General features: G+C 54.1%; 1 protein-coding gene across 1 annotated transcript in view; it reads left to right on the forward strand.

Moving 5' to 3' along the window:
* NCOR2 (nuclear receptor corepressor 2) overlaps nucleotides 1-19,468 on the forward strand; it is a 189,920-nt gene that overhangs the window by 53,249 nt on the left and 117,203 nt on the right. Inside the window, exons 7-8 of the mRNA XM_040251285.1 lie at nucleotides 5,945-6,001; nucleotides 13,544-13,596. Coding sequence (XP_040107219.1) covers nucleotides 5,945-6,001; nucleotides 13,544-13,596 — 110 coding nt within the window. The remainder of the gene's footprint in view (nucleotides 1-5,944; nucleotides 6,002-13,543; nucleotides 13,597-19,468) is intronic.

The following is a 19,468-nucleotide window of genomic DNA, read 5'->3' on the forward strand; positions in this document are numbered from 1 at the left end:
TGTCCAGTTCTGATGTTGCTTCCTGACCTGCATATAGGTTTCTCAAGAGGCAGGTCAGGTGGTCTGGTATTCCCATCTCTTTCAGAATTTTCCACAATTTATTGTGATCCACACAGTCAAAGGCTTTGGCATAGTCAATAAAGCAGAAATAGATGTTTTTCTGAAACTCTCTTGCTTTTTCCATGATCCAGCAGATGTTGGCAATTTGATCTCTGGTTCCTCTGCCTTTTCTAAAACCAGCTTGAACATCTGGAAGTTCACGGTTCATGTATTGAAACCACCTCCCCCCGCCGCCAGACACACCATGGGTCTGAAGAATTTGCCCCTCTTTGTTCCAGTCCCTTTTTCTTTCCTTTCATCTGCCCCCACCCTTTGCTCCAGCCTCAGACCCTTGTACTTCCTTGAACACTCAGGCATGCTTCTTTCTCAGGGCCTTTGCACTGACTGTGTCCCCTGCCTAGAGCTCCTTTTTCCCCGTTGGGCTGTCTCTCTCTTAGTCCTTCAGCTGTTTGCTCAAATGTCCCCTTTTTGTCCAAGGTCCATTTAACTCTCTGTTTAATCCTGAAAATTCATCAGCACCTCCTCTCCCTGGCTTTAATTGTCGCCACTGGACATAATTTATATTTTGTTTGTTTATTGTGAATAGAGGCTCCATGAGGGCGAGGATTCTTTTTTCCCCAGCTGTATCTCCAGCGCCTGGCACACAGTGGGTGTTTATTAAGTATCTGTTGAACAGATGAATGAATGCCAGAGAGGTGGGAGACTCTCCCCACAGAAAGTCCTCTAGTTTTGGGTGGGACTGGCCTGTGTCCCGAGTGGAGGTTGGCCGGGGTCCCCCTACCTGGGCCAAGCCTCAAGGGCTGGAGGCCGGGTGGGCAGGAGCAGTCAGGACTTACTGCCCCTTGGGGGATCAGTCGGATTAAATTTTAATCCTCCTTCCTTCTCTGCGGGTTCCTCTGAGAGGCGGACACAAGGGTCTATCTTTAAATGCCACGCCGGCTGGAAAATGCGGCTTCCTGCCAGGCAGAGCCTGCCTGGCTCTTCTGCAGACTGGACTCAGGTTCATTATCCATTCGGGCCACATGGATGAGGCGCCAGCATGCATGGGGGGAGCTGCCTGTGTGGGCGGGGCCGGGCAGGTGCACGCAGATGGCAGAGCAGGAGGCAGGGTTGCTGCAGGCCCCAAGGGGCAGGAATGGGCAGGGCGGGGCACGACCAGGATTGGGAAAGGCTTCTTGGGACCAGTGGGTGGGCCATCGACCTGAGGAGTGCCTTCTGTGGGGGTTGCAGCACATGTGGAGGCTCACAGAGGGGATGGACTCTCGTTTGATCTTCAAAGGGAACGTGTAGGGGTTGGAGGTGGAGGTCTGGCGGGTGTGGGAAGAGGCTCACACTTTGAGTTTGGGTACAGCAAACACACACACAGCACTAGCGAAGGATGTTTACACATCCTTACACAATTTGCCTGGTGCTGGCACTGTAGAAATTCAGGGCAGTGGGCAGTCCAAGCAGACTTCCTAGAGGTGACTTGAGCTAGGTCTGCACAGATGGGCACCGCTGGGAAAAGGTAGAAGGATATTTCCAGTGAAGAGGATGACAGCCCCTTCCGAAGATGGTGAGGAGGCAGAATTCGCGGAGGCAGGGCCCTCCGATTACTAAGGGATGAGGAGGAAATCAGAGAGTAAGAACCAAGTCCTTTTTTGTCTTAGATTTTAAGCAGCTTTCTAGTAAAGTGTGTATACAGTGTGGTTAGGCCTAAGCTGGACAAAGATAAATAATTCTATCAGTAATTATAACCAAGAATGTGAAGCATTTTGTAGAGCATTTTGGGAGTCCAGGAACCCCAATGCCCAGCTTCAGACTCCCCTCCCACTCGAGTTGTGATACGGACGTCCCAGGCTGAGCTCCGCCTCTGCCTCTGTGTCTGTCTAACTAGCCCTGGAGTCCAAGGCTTCCTCCAGATTCCTCTGCATGTAGGGAGTGCTGTACTCTTGAGTTAACGAGGGCCCACGAATTATACCTCGGCACTCGGTCACTTCCATCCTGCACCTGGACGGGGTCTTTAGGCTGCAGCTACAGATGAGGAAGCTGGGCCTGGGGGGAGGGGTAACTGCTCCCCTGAAACGCTGTAGCACTTGCCAGGTATGGAGGGGAGGGTAGTGCAGCCTAGAATGGGGTGCGGGGGTCCCAGACTTCCTGGGTGGGTAAGTGGGTATTTCCTGGTGCTGCCTCCTCTCTGCAGAAGAGGAGGGTGAGGCTTGGAGCTCAGACTGGAGGAGCTAGAATGGGGGCTTCAAGGGGCGGGGGGCTGGCTAGGGGTCTGGTCAGGGTGAGGCTCTGGCCCTCTTGCCCAAGAACTAGGACTCTGTGTGTGTGTCTGGGGGGAGCGGTTCACGTGTGCATGTGTGTGAGTACATGTGTAACAACGGACAGCTGTTTTCATATGTGCAAATTGTGTGTTGGAACCACCTTGCGGGGGATGTTTGTGCACTTGTACCCCACACATGTATGTGTTTATTTGTTTACGTGGGCAGACCTACTGAGGGCTCTGTGTGTGTGCGTGTGTGGGTGTGTGCCTGTGTGTGGCTCAGCATGTGCGGGGCCTGTGATTCCTACGCATTTGTATGTCTGTGCACGTGTGTGTGTTCCAGTGGGATGACTGTGTGTGGATACACATGTGTTTGAGTCAGCACGTGTGGGGCTGAAGTGACTTGCTGAGGGTTAAAGCAGAGCGGACTCCCAGACGTGGGTCCCTGGTGGACAGCTGTGTATTTCTCGAAAGCCATCCTGACTGCCCTAGCTCGCTGGAAACCACCAAGCAGGTTCCCAGTGGCACCCCCTCCCCACTGCTCCCACTGCCCTGCCCCTGCAAACTGGACCAGAGAGCCTGGGAGCCGCGATGGGTACCATGAGGTGGAAGAAGCACCCCCAGGAAAACGTGAGGAAGTGGGGTGCCAGTTCAGGGCCTGCCTGTCCCATCCTTTACTGGCTACTTGAGCTGTGTGACCCCAGCCTCGGCTTCTTTGTGTGTAAATGAGGCTGATGCTAGAAGATTCTGCCATGAGTACCTGCAGGAATCCAAAGGGACAGGGCTTACAAGGGATCCAGGCCTGGCACGTGTAAGGGGTCACCTGGTGTGAGCCGTGGCCTTGTCATTATTGTTGACAGCAGTAATAACAGCTTTACCTAGCACTCCCCACATGCCAGATCCTGATTTTAGCTCTGATTTTAGCTCGGAATGTGTGTCGGTTCATTTAATTCTCTCAATAGCTGCATGGGGCGGTGCTGCTCTTGTCCCCATTTTGTAGATGAGGAAACTGAGGCTCGGAGGCGGTGAAGGGACGTGTCCAGGACCACACAGCTGGCAAGTGGATCAGAGCCCAGTCCGGCTGCCCATGTGGCCTTGCTCTTGACCGCCCTGCTGTCCCGTGTTCCAGCGTTGTGGCATCTTTAGGACTGCTCCATGACAGTTTTTCTTTTTTTCCCTGAGTGACCTTTTGGAAATTGAGTTGTCTTAAAAAGGCCCCAGGGCCACTCAGGGCTTCAGCACAGAGCCTGGGGGAAGGCCTGTTAGGGAGCAAAGGAGCTCTCTCACCGGCTGTGTGACAAGAATTGGCTGCCCTGGGCTGTGCCTCATCACCTGGGCTCCCTGTGGCTTTGGAAGGTCAGGAAGGGTCTCTTCCCTGCTCTCTTCTGCAGGGGCTGCAGGAAGGCCCCTCCCCAGGTGTTTGTGTTCCCGAGACAGGGAGGATGTGATAGAAGACGGTATCCTCTGTGCTTCATAGGACACAGGGTTCCTGAGCCCCTGTATGGGTCCCGGATCATCTGAGACCCAGGCCCAGGGATGTGATGTGGCAGCTCTAGTGTCCCAGTCTCTCCAGCCCTGCCCTTCCTGTGTTTGACGTCACCTCTTTGTCTCAATGGGCAGTTGCCCATCTCCACAGAGCCTCATGAGTATACATAAACTCCTATTCATTCCTCAAAACCCCGACTGTGTATCCCTCCTTTTACCTTTCTGGAGAGAGTGACTGACCCACTTAATGACTCCCTCGTATACCTCATGTACCTTTCCTGCCTGAGCATACTAACCTGCAGTCACTGCTCATGACTAACTGCCCACTAGCCTCGGTTTATTGCAGACAGAGGCTAATATTATTCGTTTTGTTTCATGCCGTGGTGCTTAATACAGAGTGGCTGCTCAAATGTTTGTGGAAGTGACCCTGTCCTCTCGCCACCCTATACCCAGTCCTTCTGGTCCAGCTAGGGAATTCTTCCATCTTTGGTCCCCCATGGCTGACAGTTTCTGGCTTTGTGATGTGACCAGGGCTGGGGTGGTTTGCGGTGACTACCAGATGGGTATCTGCCACAACTCAAAAAAGAGGCAGGACCTAAATCTAGGGGAGGCCCTGGATAGGACCAGCTCTTGTCTTTCTCCCTTCTTGGAGCCTGGAGATCAGAAGAAAGACTTATTATACTATTTTCCTGTGCCTCAGTTTCATCATCTGTAAAATGGGGATATTTCTATCTCCCTGACTCCGTGTTATGTGTGATTCAAATACTACTAATGCATGCCGTGTACCCAATGCTTGACTCACAGTAGGTTCTCAATAAAATGGCCATCATTAATGATAATCGTCTGCACTGCGTCCCCCACCCCCACAAGATTTTCTGGCCCCCAGCCACACTCTGAGGCTGCTGCCCTCAGGGTTCTGGCTTTGCACAAAGGGGGCCGAGATCATGGCTTGTTCTTGGGTGGGCTGGGCCCAGGGCTCTAGGCAGAGACGTCCTCGGTGCCAGCTTGAGCCCACCTACATACCTGCCCCTGGCACGGGGGCTGGGGGAGGGGTGAGGCTGGCCCTCAGCATGCCTCCTCACTGCTGTGACACCTGGGCCTCTAATTCTGTTGTCAGCCATGTCCTCCGGGGCTCTGGGTCACCCCTGTATGGTGGATCTGGATTGGGGGATCACTGGGGGAGGCTTTCGATCTGATGATGGTGAGTTGCTTGGCCTGCCCTGCCCGTCCACGCCGAGTCCTGGCTGGTCTCCCTGAGTTGGGCTGAGTCATGAACACCCTGCCTGTCCTGGGTCACGGGAGGGTCTCAGGTCTCCTACGTGCGCACTGTGGGTACCCCGCTTTCCTTTGGATAGAGACATCCCCCGAAGCCACCTTTCCCAGCTCTGTGCCCACCCCATCCCCCAGCTGGCCCAGCCAGGCGGGCCCTGTGGTCCCAGAACTGGGGGCCTGGCACGGACACAACGTGTCCTTCATGGTCAGGGTCCAGCCTGTTGAATTCGCAGTCACCTAGCCCTTTCTGCCATACGTTCCTGTTTTCCTAATAAGTCCTGAGTTGTGAGTGGGGAGGGAGGCGGGGAGCTCCAGGGCAGCTCAGAAATAGTCACATGATTGTGAAATAGAAGAATCCTAGAAAGGGTATCTTCCCCGTGCCTCTATCTCGCCCTCTCTCCCCCTCCTCCTCCCCACTCACTGGCAGCACCAGCTCCGAGGTAATTGGAGACACCCAGCCGGCTTCCAGGCTTCCAAGGCAGAGGAAGGCATCTCGAGGCCTGGCCGGGGATCTGTGCCCACCCTGGGCCCTGGGTGGGTGGGGGGGCCATCGAGCTGGGGGCTTCTGGGGAGCCGGCACCGGAGAACAGGGTGTGTTTGTTCAAATCGAAACTTGGCGGGCTTGCCAGGGCTGCTGTGGGGATGCTCAGGCCTCTCTGTGTTGGTCTGCAGCCCAGGGAGGGCTGGCGAGGGGGACCTTCCCCGCCCCCCACCCCCACCCCTGGGGCCTGGATGGGCGTGCTGGGCTAGGCAGCTGCTTGGTGTTCCAGGAGGAGGCCTCTATTTATAATCTGTTCTCTGTGTGTGTGTGTGTGCGTGCGCCTTGGGTGTCTTTTTTTTTTTTTTTTTTAATTCTTCCTCTTCTCTGTCCCTCTGCAGAAGAAGGCCGAGGCTGCACATCGGATTCTGGAAGGCCTGGGGCCCCAGGTGGAGCTGGTGAGCTGGGGAACAGGGTGGGGTGCTCTGGGAAGCGGGGGGTAGCTGAAGAGGTGGACGGGGCGGCAGGTGGGTGTGGAGGCAAGGAGGAAGTTGTCTGTTGCCAAGCTGCCCTGTCCTCTGGAGGAGGCAGGAAATCCACCCTCTGATAAGAGGGACAGGCAGATAACAGTGGGCAGGTGGGCCGGGCCGTGCTGGGTGCGAGGTGGGGGTGTGTCAGTCCTCCGGCTCTGCTCCCAAGCCCGGCCAGTCAAGCTGCAAGATTGACCAGTTGGAGTCCAACCCGTGCGGTCTGGCTGATCGCAGAAAGCCCGTGCTCTGGGCCGGGTGATCTGGGTTCATCTCGCAGGTCTGTTGCTTCCTAGCTGTGTGACCCTGAGCAGGTGTCTTAACCTCTCTGTGCCCTGTTTCCTCGTCTGTAAACTGGGACGAATAATCGCACATACGCATTAGTGAAGATGAGCCACACACCCATTTGTCAAGCCCTGAACATGCCACCCCTTAGACAGTGAGGGTGGAGGGTTAGTTGTTACTGTTACCACTGTTGGTGTCGTTTTGCTGATGGGAAGATGCCACGTCGGCAGCAGAGACTGGAAGCAGACCAGGCCTCTTCTATCTCAGGCACCTGCCACCCTCTGTGTCACCAAGGATAGGAAGCACGGGAGCGCGGAAACTCCTGGCTGGTGGCTTTGGAGTCCTGGGAGAGATGGCCGGAGCTCCCGCCTGCCCGGACCCGGGCGTGGGTGTCCCATGGCGCGGGTGGGTGCAGAGATGGGGGGCACAGCACGGGGGATGCGCCTGCTGGATGGTGTGAGGGTCTCTGCATGTGTGTACCGGCTGGGGGGCGGAAATAAAGTTTTACGCATTTGGAGCCTAATTTTAAACTTGGCCCCACCTTGCGTTTGTCGCGTGGCCTTGGGAAAAGGACTCGGTTTTCTCGTCTGTGAAATGGGGACACTGTGGATCTTGATGAGGAACCAATGAAGTCGTGTGCGGTAAAGGCTCGCCCGCACAGCACCTGGCCCCCGGCAGGCACTTGGTGTTGTGGTTGCCTCGGAGGGTGGAACTTTTGTCCCTGGAGTTTTTTTCTGCAGTGACAGCTGCTCCCCAGCCTGGGGGGCCGGCTGCGGATGGGCCCCTGTGGAGCTGTGAGCAGCTGGCCTCTTCCTGTCCCCAGGTCCTCGCAGGGAGCAGAGCCAGACAGGGAGTTGGGTGGGGGTAGGGGTTCCTATGGCTCAAGGACAGAGCCCAACGCTCCTCCTGCAATGGGTGACAAGCTTCCAGCCTGAGCTCTTGCTTCCCGTTGTACATGCTTTCTGAGATGTCTCTCGCAGCCTCTTTTTAAAACAGCTTTTAAGTAGCTTTATTGAGACGTAATCCACGCGCCATACAATTCTCCCATTTAAAGAGTACAATTCAGTGGTTTTTAGTACGTTAGCAGATGTGTGTGAGCGTCTCCGCAGTTGACTTGAGAACATTTCACCCTCTCAGAAAGAACTCTGTTCCCTGAACTATCACCTCCTTATCTTCCCCCTCCTCGCCTCCCATCCCTCTCCCCCCAACCACCAATCCGCTTTCTGTCTCTATGGATTTGCCTGTTCTGAACATTTCATATCGGTGGAATCAGACAACACGTGGCCTCTTGTGCCTGGCTTCTCTCTCTCAGCTTCCTGTTCTTAAGTGGTAGCTTGTGTCTTGGTTGCCTCATTCCTTTTTATGGCTGAATTGTATTCCATTGTATGGATGGACCGCATTTAGTTTATCCATTTACCCATTGATGGGCCTTTAGGTAGATTTTGCTTTTGGCCATTATAAATGAATCGCTGTGGACATGAACGTACAGATTTCCATGTGAATATGTGTTTCTCTTTCTCTTGGGTGGATATCTAAGCCTGGACCTGCTGAAAGTGAAAGTGTAGTCCCTTAGTCGTGTACGATTCTCTGCGACCCCACAGACTGTAGCTGCTAGGCTCCTGTGTCCATGGGATTCTCCAGGCAAGAGTACTGGAGTGGGTTGCCATTCCCTTCTCCAGGGGATCTTCCCGACCCAGGGATTGAACCCGGGTCTCCCGCGTTGCAGGCAGATTCTTTACTGCCTCACCCACCCAGCTGGATCATATTCATTCTGTGTTTAACCTCTTGAGGAATGAATTGCCAGATGATTTGCAAGAGTCACTCCACCATTTTTCATCCCCATCAGTCAGCCGCTGCTCACCTTGGTTTCCCCTTTCTTGCCAGGGGAGCTCCAGGACTAGATTTGGCCCCTCAACCATTTCTAGACCTGGAGGCCCTTCCTTTCCCCTTTCCTGACTTAATTACTCCCGGGGGCTCCTGAGTAGGCGGTGGGGACCTAAAGGGAGATCCCTGGGTCTGGAGGCCTGAGGAATTCTGCCGAGAGCAGCAGGGTGTCTGTGGGGCTCACAGTCTCAGTGATTCTTTCCTGGGTCTTTGGGGATGAGGACGCCGTCCTCTGCTTGGGGTTCTCAGAGAGGAGGCTTCCTCAAGGTTGGTGGCACAGGAGGCGGAGGTCTGGAGTGACTGGTGAGGCTGCATGGCTGTCCCTGGACATGGCTCTTGGCTCGGTGGCCTTTGGCGGGGCTAGACAGGGGACTCCCGCTGACAGAGCACCAAGTCAGGCCTTGTGGAGATGTCATCATCCATCTTCCAGGTGAGGCTCAGAGAGGGCAGTGCCTTGCCCAGGGTCATACAGCAAGAGATGAGGTGGAGAGGTGTGCTGAGCCCCAGGGGTTGCCACCAGCCAATTCCTCACAGGTCTGCCCTCTGTCTTGGGTACCACAAGGCCCGAGTGGCCAGAGGGATCCTCCAAGCAGAGGCAGCTCAGAGGTACACTCTTCACAGAGAGTTGCTTCGTGCCACCTGGGAGTCCTGTCTCAGGCTGGGAGCAGGGCTGGCGCTGCTGACCCCAGGTCTTAGGTCACTGGGCGGCACCACTGGGGAGTCCAGTTCCCCAGGGGTCTCTGCCATCTGCAGCCAGGGAGCAGTCAGCCGAGGAAGACAGTCACCTGGGGGGCGTCCTGGGCCCTGCAGAAACGCGCGTGGGCAAGAGATAATAGTGAGAGTGGCTCCGAGCAGGGCCCTGCGGGCTCGGCCCTCCACCCCTGCACCCTGGGGACCAGGCCTGGCCCAGAGGAAGGGGCAGCCCAGCCCCCACCTCCTCTCCATACTGCTCTGAGTCACTGGTTTCCTTCCTGTTCAGAAGTGTTATTTTAAGAATGCGGTGTCACCAGAGGACCGAGGCCCAGCGCTGACACTTCGTTTCTGGCACCTCGTCCAACCTGGTTCTTCTCAGGGAGGAGCCCCGTCCTTCTCCCCAAGACCTAGCTCCTCTGTCTTAGTCATTTCTGTCCCAGGCCTTCCAGTCTGGCACATCCTGGCCTGTGTGCGCTCTTTCTCCCTCCTTACTCAGCTGCGCCCCCATTTCTAGAGGAGGAAATACAGGCGTGGAGGGGGTGGGCCTTCCTATCGATACCCCAGCCGCTCCTGCACTCCCGCCCCGCCTCGCTCCTCTGGGGTCTAGGCCAGGGATTTCCCCACCTAAACCTTTTTTTTTTTTTAAGTTTATTATTATTATTGGCTGCGTTGGGTATTTGTTGTTGCGGGCAGCCTTTCTCTAGTTTCGATGCGCGGCTTCTCACGGCGGTGGCTTCTCTTGTTGCGGAGCACAGGCTCTAGGCGCACGGACGTCAGTAGTTGTGGCAAGCAGGCTTAGTCGCTCCGCCTGTGGAATCTTCCCAGACCAGGGATTGAACCTGTGTCTCCTGCACTGGCAGGTGGATTCTTAACCACCGAACCACCAGGAAAAGTCCCACCTCTTTGGTCTTGTGTCGCCCTGGCAACAGGGGAAACCTGGGCGGTAGCAGAGAAAGCTGCTGTGGGTGTGAAGGCCAAGGTGGCCTCATGGCCTCTATATTAAAGGACATGCCTCCCAGGACAGAGCAGGTGTTGCCTGGCCTTGTACAGCCCCCTGCAGGTGGAGAGGAGGGGTGAGAACCCCCACCTCTGGCCCTGCCCCCTCCCCTCTAGCAGTGTACCAGCCAAAGATGCCTTGTGATCCCTCCTTACTCCCATGACAGGGCAGCGAACAGCCTCCTGAGGCCAGAGTGTTTCCCGCCCAGGTCCGTTTACCTCAGTGCCCAGCGAGTGCCTCCTTGGAGGACAGCCCCTCTGGTTAGAAGCAGCACACCCCGCGGTGTTCTCTGATTTCTTCCCGGCCTCTTGCTGAAGGCCACCTGGGGCAGCAGAGTGCTGTGTCCTTGTCTCATCCAGCAGGGCCAGAGGGTGAAAGTGATCCCTCCCCTGCAGGTTTGGCAGGTCAGAGGCGGGCTGGGACCCCACCGCCCTCCTAGAAGTCCGTCTCCTCTTTTCTGGCCCATCCCACCTTGTAGAAACGGGCCACCCCCCCGCCGCTTCTCACCCCCAGCCCATCAATGGCACCGGGGGTCTCTCTATGTTGTCCTTCAGCCTCTCCTGGCCTCCTTAGACTGTGGAGACTGCCATCTGTAAAACCAAAAGACGGCAGTTGAGTCGCCAAATCTGACACTTCCTGGGCTTCTCGAAAGCCCTATAAGGTAGTTCCTATTTGCTCTATGCCCATTTTCCAGATGAGGACGCTGAGGCCCTGATTGTTGAAGGCATATGTCTGACAGTTAGCAACGGGAACGCCATCACTTAAATTGGGACCCATCTGCTCCCCGAAGTGAACATGTAAGGCGTGTCCACTCCTGCCAAGCTTGTGTTTTATTAGCTTGTGGAGAACATAAAAGACCTGATGCAGAGTCACCAGGGATTAAGTACAGCATTTAATGCCCTGGAATTCAGTACAGACATCTTTGTAGGACTCCTTGCCATCCTGAGATGTGGGCTGTCATCATGTGCAGTAACGTGTTAACCTTCTCTGGTTGGGAAGTTCTGCACTGAGTCTGACTGTGGTCTCTCCTGCTCCCCTGATGTTCAGATATACAGAGTGGGGGGTGGGGAAACCTCCTCGATTAGAGCCAAGCACCTGGAAGAGCAGCTGACCCAGCGTGGGGAGATATGGCCTGTGCCAGCCATGGGGCAACATCTCCATCCTGGGGGGAGTAGCTGAGCTTGGGGCCTGGAATTGCCTGAGGAATGGTGAATTGTCCCCAGCCAAGGCCGTCCACAGAGGGTAGGAGGCCTGTCCCTGGGGAAATGACAGGTTGGACCTGCGCCATGAGGCTTGGGGGTGGTCCCCATCAGCTGGGACGACGTCAGGAGGTGTGTTCAGCTCCCTCTTCAGGGGTTGGTTCAAGGGCGGGGCCTGATATACCATCCTGCCTCACCCCAGGGCCCTACCTCGAGGCTTCAGGACACCACATCTCCGTCTTTGCCTGCCGAGCCTGACCCATCACCCTCTGTACCTGAGGCTTGTACCACTGTCATCCGTGGCTGCCTGGGTGGGTGTGTGAGACAGAGAGAGGGAGGGAGGTGAGAGGGGTAGGAAGAGAGGCCAACACAAAGCGAGATGCACAGAGATATACAGAAGGAGACACACAAAGAGGAGTGCAGGCAGAGAGAGGGCAAACCCCTCCCTCCAGGGCTGGAGCTGGGAGGTGGGGTTCAAGTATCAGCTCATCTCTTACCAGCCAGAGGCAAATGTTTCAATCTCTCAGAGACTAGATTTTCTCATCTGTAAAATGGCGATGGTAATTGTATCAGTCAGTAACTGCTGTGTAACAAACTGGCCCCAGATTTAAGGAACAAGTTGATATTTCCCACCAGTATAGAAGTCAGCTGAGCAATTTCTCTTGATGTGGGCTCGGCCCACTCCCATCTGTGGGCAGCTGGAAAATCAGCTGGTGGGTCTAGCTTTTGGCTAGGATGGTTCTAGGTTTTTGGCTAGTGCTCCTATCTTCCGTGCCAGCTTCTTGCCTCCAGCAGGCCAAGCTACACTTGGGTCCTTGACGGTGAGGGGCAAGGGGAGCAGGCGAACAAGAGAGAAAGAAAGAGCAGAAAGGCTTCATTTGCTTTCCCAGTTTGCATCTGTCCCACTGGGGCTTCCCTGGTGGCTTAGTCGGTAAAGACTCTGCCTGCAATGCAGGAGACCCAGGTTTGATCCTTGGGTCGGGAAGATCCCCTGGAGGAGGGCATGGCAACTCACTCCAGTATTCTTGCCCGGAAAATTCCATGGACAGAGGAGCCTGGCAGTCGACAATCCATGGGGTTGCAAAGAGTCGGACACGACTGGGCGACTAACAGGCAAACAGAAAAACAAAACACTGGGTGTGGATGGATACAAGGTGGGCAGGAAAAATTGCTTCCATGAATATAGTCACTGCACCCTGATGGTGACAAGGACCCTGATACTTCTTGGGCCTCTCAGTCTTCCAGACGTGGCTGAGAGCTTTGCATTCATTATCTCGTTGGATCTTGACAACAACTCTCCAAGTTTAACCCCATTTACGGATGAAAACCTGGGGCACAGATGGGCTGAAGTCGCTCGCCCAGAGACGTACAGCTGGAAGATGCCAGAGCCGGGATGTGAGCCTGGGTGGTTAGCCTTTAACTGCAGCCCTGCCATCCAGGAGAGAGAACACACAGCATCTAGCTCAGCTCTTGCCCCATCGCAGACACTGCAGCAACTTCCTCCTTTTGATTTGCACACTTGTTGTTGTTGTTGTTATATGTGGACCCAGTTCATTCATTTCTCACTGCCGTGTAGCCTTCGAGGAGTAAACGAGTCCTGACTTCCTTATTCCTTTTTCTGAAGGTGGATGCTCAGCTTGCTTCTTTTTAAAACATTTTTGGCCGTATCGTGCAGCGTGTAGGCTCTTAGTTCCCTGACTAGAGATTGAACCTGTGCCCCCTGCATTGGAAGCACGGAGTCTGAACCACTTTGCCACCAAGGAAGTCCTGGCTTGCTTCTAATGTGTTGCTGTTATGAACGATGCCTTCTGTGCCTTCTGGGGCCCATCTCCTGGTGGAACACAGTGCCTGACTGTTTCCAGGGCGCCTGCAGGAGGGGAGAGGGTCCTCAGGCACACCTCCCTTCACATCTCAGGGGCACAGATACCTGTGTATGTTTCCATCGGCTGTACGCACACCTTCCTATCTCCCCATGTCTTCGCCAACCCTTGGCACTATTGGGCTGTTTTCTCTTCTGCCAGTCCCTGGTGGTGGCAGGGTATGTCACCATGTTGGGCAGTTTTCTCTGTTCAAGACCGTTGCTGATCTCAGCTCACCTGGGAGGTGTGTGCTTGCCTTGGGTGCTCATGCCAGAACTGTCCTGTGTCCCACAGAGCAGCCACGGTGGCCCCAGGGGAGAGGGCCATAGTACCCATCGCTGTGCCCAGAGGGTCACAGTCTGTTCCTGGCTGGGGCTGTGGGCTGGGTCCGCATGTTCTGTTTTATGCCTGCTGGCGGCTGGTTCTCACACCAGTGGACAGCTCCCTGATGCCAGGGCCTGGGGCGCCGCAACAGGGCAATGGCCAGCCCAGCCCGCGCCAGCCGCCCACAGTCCTGGCCCGGCTCTGACCTGCCTCCCTCTCTGTTTTCCTGCAGCCTTTGTACAACCAGCCCTCCGACACCAGGCAGTATCATGAGAACATCAAAATGTGAGTACTTGAGGGCAGCCGTGCAGACGCACGGTGGGATGGGGGCCCCGGGGTGGGATGCGGGTTCTGAGTTCCCGTCGGGGCTCCCAGCCAGGGCCAGGTGCTGGAGGAGGGGATGGAAGGGGGCGATTCAGGCCGGAGTTCTGGGCCAGGCAGGGCCTTGGATGGAAAGGCAGAGGTGGTGAGGGGCCAAGGGAGTGGCCCCATGAAGCTTTGGGCGACAGACCGTGGTTGGGGAGGGTGGGCAAGCTGCATGCATAGCTTCTGAGAGACAGAGGTGGAGGGCTGCAGGTCCTCCTCCTGTTTGAGCTGGAGGAAGCTGTTACCAGGAGGAGGAGTGTGAGCTCGTGAGGTGGCCACGGAGTAAGCAGGGACCCTGTGGTTTGGGCTCTGATGTAAGCATAGTTAGGACTGTCTGTGGTGCGCACAGGGGGTCCATCTGTGACACAGCCCAGTGTGGGAGCAGCTGGGAGCACTCACCCAGACCCAGAGGCTTTGGAATGGCCAGTATGATATAGCCCAGTGAAGGGGCCTTTCCCCAGATGAACACTAGAAGCAGAAAAATATCAGTGAAGTGCCACGCACACTTGGCGTGGGCTGAGCTGGCAGACCAGGGGCACCAGGACGGTGCTGGGGGCCAGTGTCTTTATGTGTTCAAGCTGGGCACCAGGCGTTGAAGAACTGTGACTGTCAGAAAGAGGTTGGCTTTTTTCTGGGCATGCATTAGCAGCAGCATAGCTTCCTTGGCCGAGGAGGGGATATTACCTCATGTCGTCATCCAGGAGTCTGAAAGGTCAGAGGAGTCTTGCCTGTTGAACATGTGGCTATGAACACTCCGGGGATGTTAGGTTATAGGTAGGTCCTTTGGGATCACAATCTTTGAATGGTTCAAGGTTCATTTTTGTGTGACCTCAGGAGGGCGGCGCTTAGCTGGTCCAATGGGCAGTCCCATTTGGTCTGACTGTCTGAACTTCCTTGGGGTGGAGTTGCAGGGTGTATGTGCAGCCCTGAGCTCCCCATCCCGGGGGGCACGCAAACCTCCTGATGGTTTTCAGATATCTGCTGGTGCTGGACAGGTTGTTGGGGAGGTCCCTCCTCTTGTAGTTTTTGGACCCGCATGACTTGTCTAGGCTCTGGTGACCCAACACAGCCACCCTCCTTGCAGCTCCGGGTGGCTAATGGAGCAACCTAGAAAAATTTCTTGTTGCCACTGAGGTCCTTGGCTTATTTGGGCTTGTGAGCACCTGCCTCACCTTTGTTGCTGCCTGTCACTTAGCCTTTGGCTGCCAGGGGCTATGGGGTGTCCTTTCCAGGGGAGCATTGGGGTATCCCTGGGTTTTCCGTGTCCTATGTGGACTGTGCCTTTGTTTGGCCTTGAGAGTGTGTTCACTGCTCCGGTACCAAGTCTCTCTCAATACTACATAGTTTATCTTCCAATCAGGCCACATTAGTCCTTTATAAAGCTTTCCAGGACCTTCCTGGGGCCACTGCTGGGGGAGCCCCAGGTGGACTTTGGTTTAGGGCCTCTCATGGCTGGTTTAGGGGATGAGCGCGGCATGTTCTCAGCTGGGCAGACCCTGCTGGGAACGTTCAGTCATTCAATACACATTTGTTGTACTCACTATGTGCCAGGCCCTGTTCTAGGACCTGGGGATTTAGCTGTGAACAAGACCAAGTTCCCTATACTTTCATTAAGCTTTATCTAGCAGTGGAGACAGAAAACAAGTTAAGTAAATGAGAAAATATCAGCAAATAAAAAGTATTGTGATCACATAGCTGTCTTAAGCTCTTTATGCTTTAATATACCGAGTTGTATCTTTCCTTTCAACATAAACATTTTTGATAGCAATATTATTACACTAGAAGTCTTGCATACATTTTTTTTTTCACTAGAATACAAATGAGTAATATTTTAAGCTGAATAGCGTGGATGATTTCAGGTTATAAGAATGGCCATAGAATCCAAACAACAAAGGCAAAAGGTATCCATACAAATAGTACTAACTGATAAGATACTGCTGCATATAAGTAAAATAAAGCTATGAGTTTACTGAAACCAGTGCCCAATTCTTATATCCTATAATCTTCATCAGAGGACAGTTCTCCTCTACTAGAGTACATTTTGGCTAAGTAGGTAACTGCCTAGTGAAATTTACTCCAAATCTAAGTCACAGATGAACATGTTTAAGTTTAAAACATAGAGATAAATAATTTTGAGATTTCTTCGGTGATAAGTGGTCTGTTTCATGTTAGAAAAATGTATCTGTAAACAAGTTATTTGAATTGCTTTCTTCTTAAAATTTTAATTTTTTCCCCATAGTTTGCCACTGAAGTCATAATCAATTCTGTAATTTTAGTTCCAGTGTGATCGTGATTAAATCAGTGCAGTCATTTACTTTAAAAAATACTATGAAGGGACTTCCCTGGTGGTCCAGTGGTTAAGACACTGCAGAGAGCATGGGTTCGACCCCTGGTTGGGGAGCTAAGATCCCATATGCTGTGTGGCATGGCCAAAAAAAAAAAAACACAAAGACAAAAAAAAAAGTGCTATGAAGATGGCAGACGGGGTGATGGGAGAGAATGTAAGGGGTGACTTTAGCTGAGGGGATCAGGGCCAGGACCTGACAGCTGAGGGAACATTCAGAGACCAAGCAGCAGCTGACATGACCCTTCCCCCAACCAGGGGCAGGTGGAACCGGCGTTGCAGAGGCCCTGGGGCTGGACTGAGCTGGCGGGATCACAGAGAAGCCTGGCAGGTCCCGAAGGGGTAGGTGAAGAAGAAGGTGCTACGCAGATCACCTAGGGGCTGGTGACGAGTTTGGGGTTTTATTATCTGAGCTAAAGGAGGCTAGTAATGAGGTTTACGTGAAGTGATGTGATGGGGTTTTTGCGAGCCCATGGTCTAGGGGGCAGGTTGAGGACCACAAGCATCTGGCTCGCGTGGCCAGTCACTCTCGGTGCCTCGGTTGCCCCATCTGTGAGATGAGTTGAAGATTCAATGAATCCCTAGAAGTTATTCAGTGTCAGGCCTGTAGGAAATGTTCTGTGATTTTTCTCACTTCATCAGCAGAGACCAAGAGAGCTACCCTCCCTCATTCATTCACTTATTCATTCAGCAGATATTTAGGAACACTTGCTCTGTGCTAGACACTGTTCTGGGCACCGGGGAGAGAGCAGTGAGTGAGGAGGTCTGCCATTCTGGTGGCGCAGACAGATCATAAAGAAATACGTCTGTGATATAATGATAGCTTGATAAGGACAAGAAGACAGATCAGGCTGGGGCTGGGGTGAGGCGTTCTCTTTCTCATAGTGCAAAGCTTCACCAGCTCACCCCAATTGGGCCTCCTCCCAGGCTCCCTCCCTCCCGCCTCTGTAATCGCCACCAGGTGGAAGGTTATCCCTTCCCCAAGGACCTTGCCCTGTCACTTTAATTTCTCTGTGTCTGCATGCTGGGGCCTCTGAGTTAAAGTTAATTTCACGCCTGACTTCCTGCTGCACTGGCAATTTTGGACGTGTTGAAGTCACCTGTACCCACCCCGATGCTGTCCTCTGCCACCTGCCTCCTCTGGAGGCGTGGGGGTGGCCGCCCATGCTCCTGGCTGGGGCGGGGATGGTGCGGGAGACTGGCTGTGGTCTGGTCTTAGCCCCAGTCTTCGGCAGTGACTCTGCAGAGCTCCTAGGCTTTGGGAAGCAGGGGAAGGGGCCAGGGGTGGGTGGGGGGTGACCCCAGAGCAGCATCAGTGGGTGTTCCGTGGAGGGGCTCCCTGCCCTCTGCAGGCTGGACCCACAGGGAGAGCTGGGGCTGAATTCTCTGGGTCAGGGAGCCTACAGTGATTCGGTGAAAGGTTGTGGGTTTGATGCAATGGTTACAGTTGCAGCTCCTGTGTGCTCTGCCGTGGCCACCCCTTTACCTGGTGTTGAGCCTTGTTCTCTCCTCCCCTCGAGGCTGGAAGCCTGCTGGCTCCTGGTGGCTCTTCCTTCCGGATTTTCTTGTCTTACAGACTGATTTCTCCCCTTTTCCTGCCTTATTGGGGTTTGGCTGATGCCCTAGGGCCATGCAGGTGGGAAGGGCACTGCGGACCCAGGTTACTGTTAACTGGTCCTTGTGCTCTGGAGGTTCAGAGATGTTGAGTAACTTCCCTGGGGCCACACAGCCACACTCTTTAGACCAGCCCAGTCTGCATAGCCACCCTGCTTTCCTTGCCTGTGTCTGCAGTCCAGGCTTTGCCCCTCACTAGCCCATTGACCTCGGACAAGTCACATCACCTTGCTTGTCAGTAAGTTGGTCTCCTTGGAAGTCACACTGTGTGGGAAAAGTTATGCTTGGCCCCCAGTGAGCATGTTTCAGACCATCAGTCACCCCAATCTGACAAGCTTTTCCAAAGGCATTCAGGGCCCTGCACGGGCTGCCTCCATCTTACTCTTCCCCTGAAGTCGGGGGGTCTGGTTCTCCCTGAACACCCCTCCTTACCCCTTCCAAATTCACCATCACCCTTCCTCCCTTGGAAGGGTGCCCACCTTATTTCTCTTTGCCCACCCATTCACTGCTTCTCCCAAGCCTCTGCTCAAACCTCACCTCCTTCAGGAAGCCTCCCCTGATTGTCCCATGCTTTCCTTTTTCAGAATCCTGTAGACCCCAGGGCTTGGCCAGACTCTCCTTGAACGTCCACAGACTTTTCATTCCTTCCTGGCTCCCCTTCTCCTAGTTCAGTGTCAGCTAACAAAGCCTGTATTTCTTGGCAGGTTGTGCTTTTTTAAACCCTGACTTCTCCAGGAGACTGAGATATCCTTTGCACCCTAAAAATGCTTCCACCAACGAACTCATCACATTGCTGGTCTGTCGGTCCTTCCAGAACCCTTTGAGAGAGACTCTGCTTCTTATTTTTGCCAGACAAAATCTCGGCAGAGATTTGTCTGCAGTATGCTGTTTGCAGCTGCAATACCTAAACACTTCTTGCGACAAAATAAACACTCAAAAAAAAAGTTTGCCAGAAGAATGTTGCACAAATGAATACCCCAAGCCAGATGTCTAGAAGCTTGTGAACCCAGATGCATGCCTCTGGGGCAGGAACAAAGTTAGGGAAGGGCTGGTGGGAGGTGCTAGGGAGTGTAGGGACTAGGGGGAATGGTGAGCTTGTCACTCTTTTAAATGGGCAATCAGGGGACTTCCCTGGTGGTCCAGTGGGTAGAACTCCAATCTTCCAGTGCTGGGGACAGAGTTTCGATCCCTGGTTATGGAACTAGATCCCACGCAGCCCAATTAAAGTGTTCACAGCCACAACTGAAACCCAACACAGCCAAATAAATAAGCATTTTAAAAGGGTGCCGGGGGGGCAGTCAGACCTCAGTTCCCAGTCTGTGGCCATAAGGGAGTGTGATCAGGCTGCCTGATTTTTTTTTAAGAGAAGCTCTCTGTTCATCTTTTTATGCAGCAGCTTCTGGTTTTCAATAATGGCAACAAACGCAGTGTTTTCAGAAAGCTCCACAGCTCAAACGCAGCAGTCTCAGGAACTGGCCCTCCTTGGTGGACTGCACCTGTCTGCAACCTGTGGACTTGACATTGGTCCTCTTTGGCAGTCAGCGAATGGATACCTGCCATGGATACCAGCTTGCTCTGGAAGGAAACCCGGATCAGCTGGGGAGGACACATGCCCTCCAGTAGCTATGGGGAATGGAGACGGCTGCTTGCCTGGCCTCTGCCCCTGCGAGCGAGCCTTTGTTCTCACTGAGGCCTCTTCAGCTTGAAGCCACAGCACCGTGCTTGGGGTAGACTGTTCCAGGCTGTGTGAGTTTCCTCAGGCTGCCAGAACTCTTCACAACAACCAGGCTGCCTGGAAACTATAGTGATTCATTCTCTTGTGGTTCTGGAGGC

Source organism: Oryx dammah, unplaced genomic scaffold, assembly GCF_014754425.2.
Source record: "Oryx dammah isolate SB20612 unplaced genomic scaffold, SCBI_Odam_1.1 HiC_scaffold_12, whole genome shotgun sequence".
Classification (NCBI taxonomy): Eukaryota; Metazoa; Chordata; class Mammalia; order Artiodactyla; family Bovidae; genus Oryx; species Oryx dammah.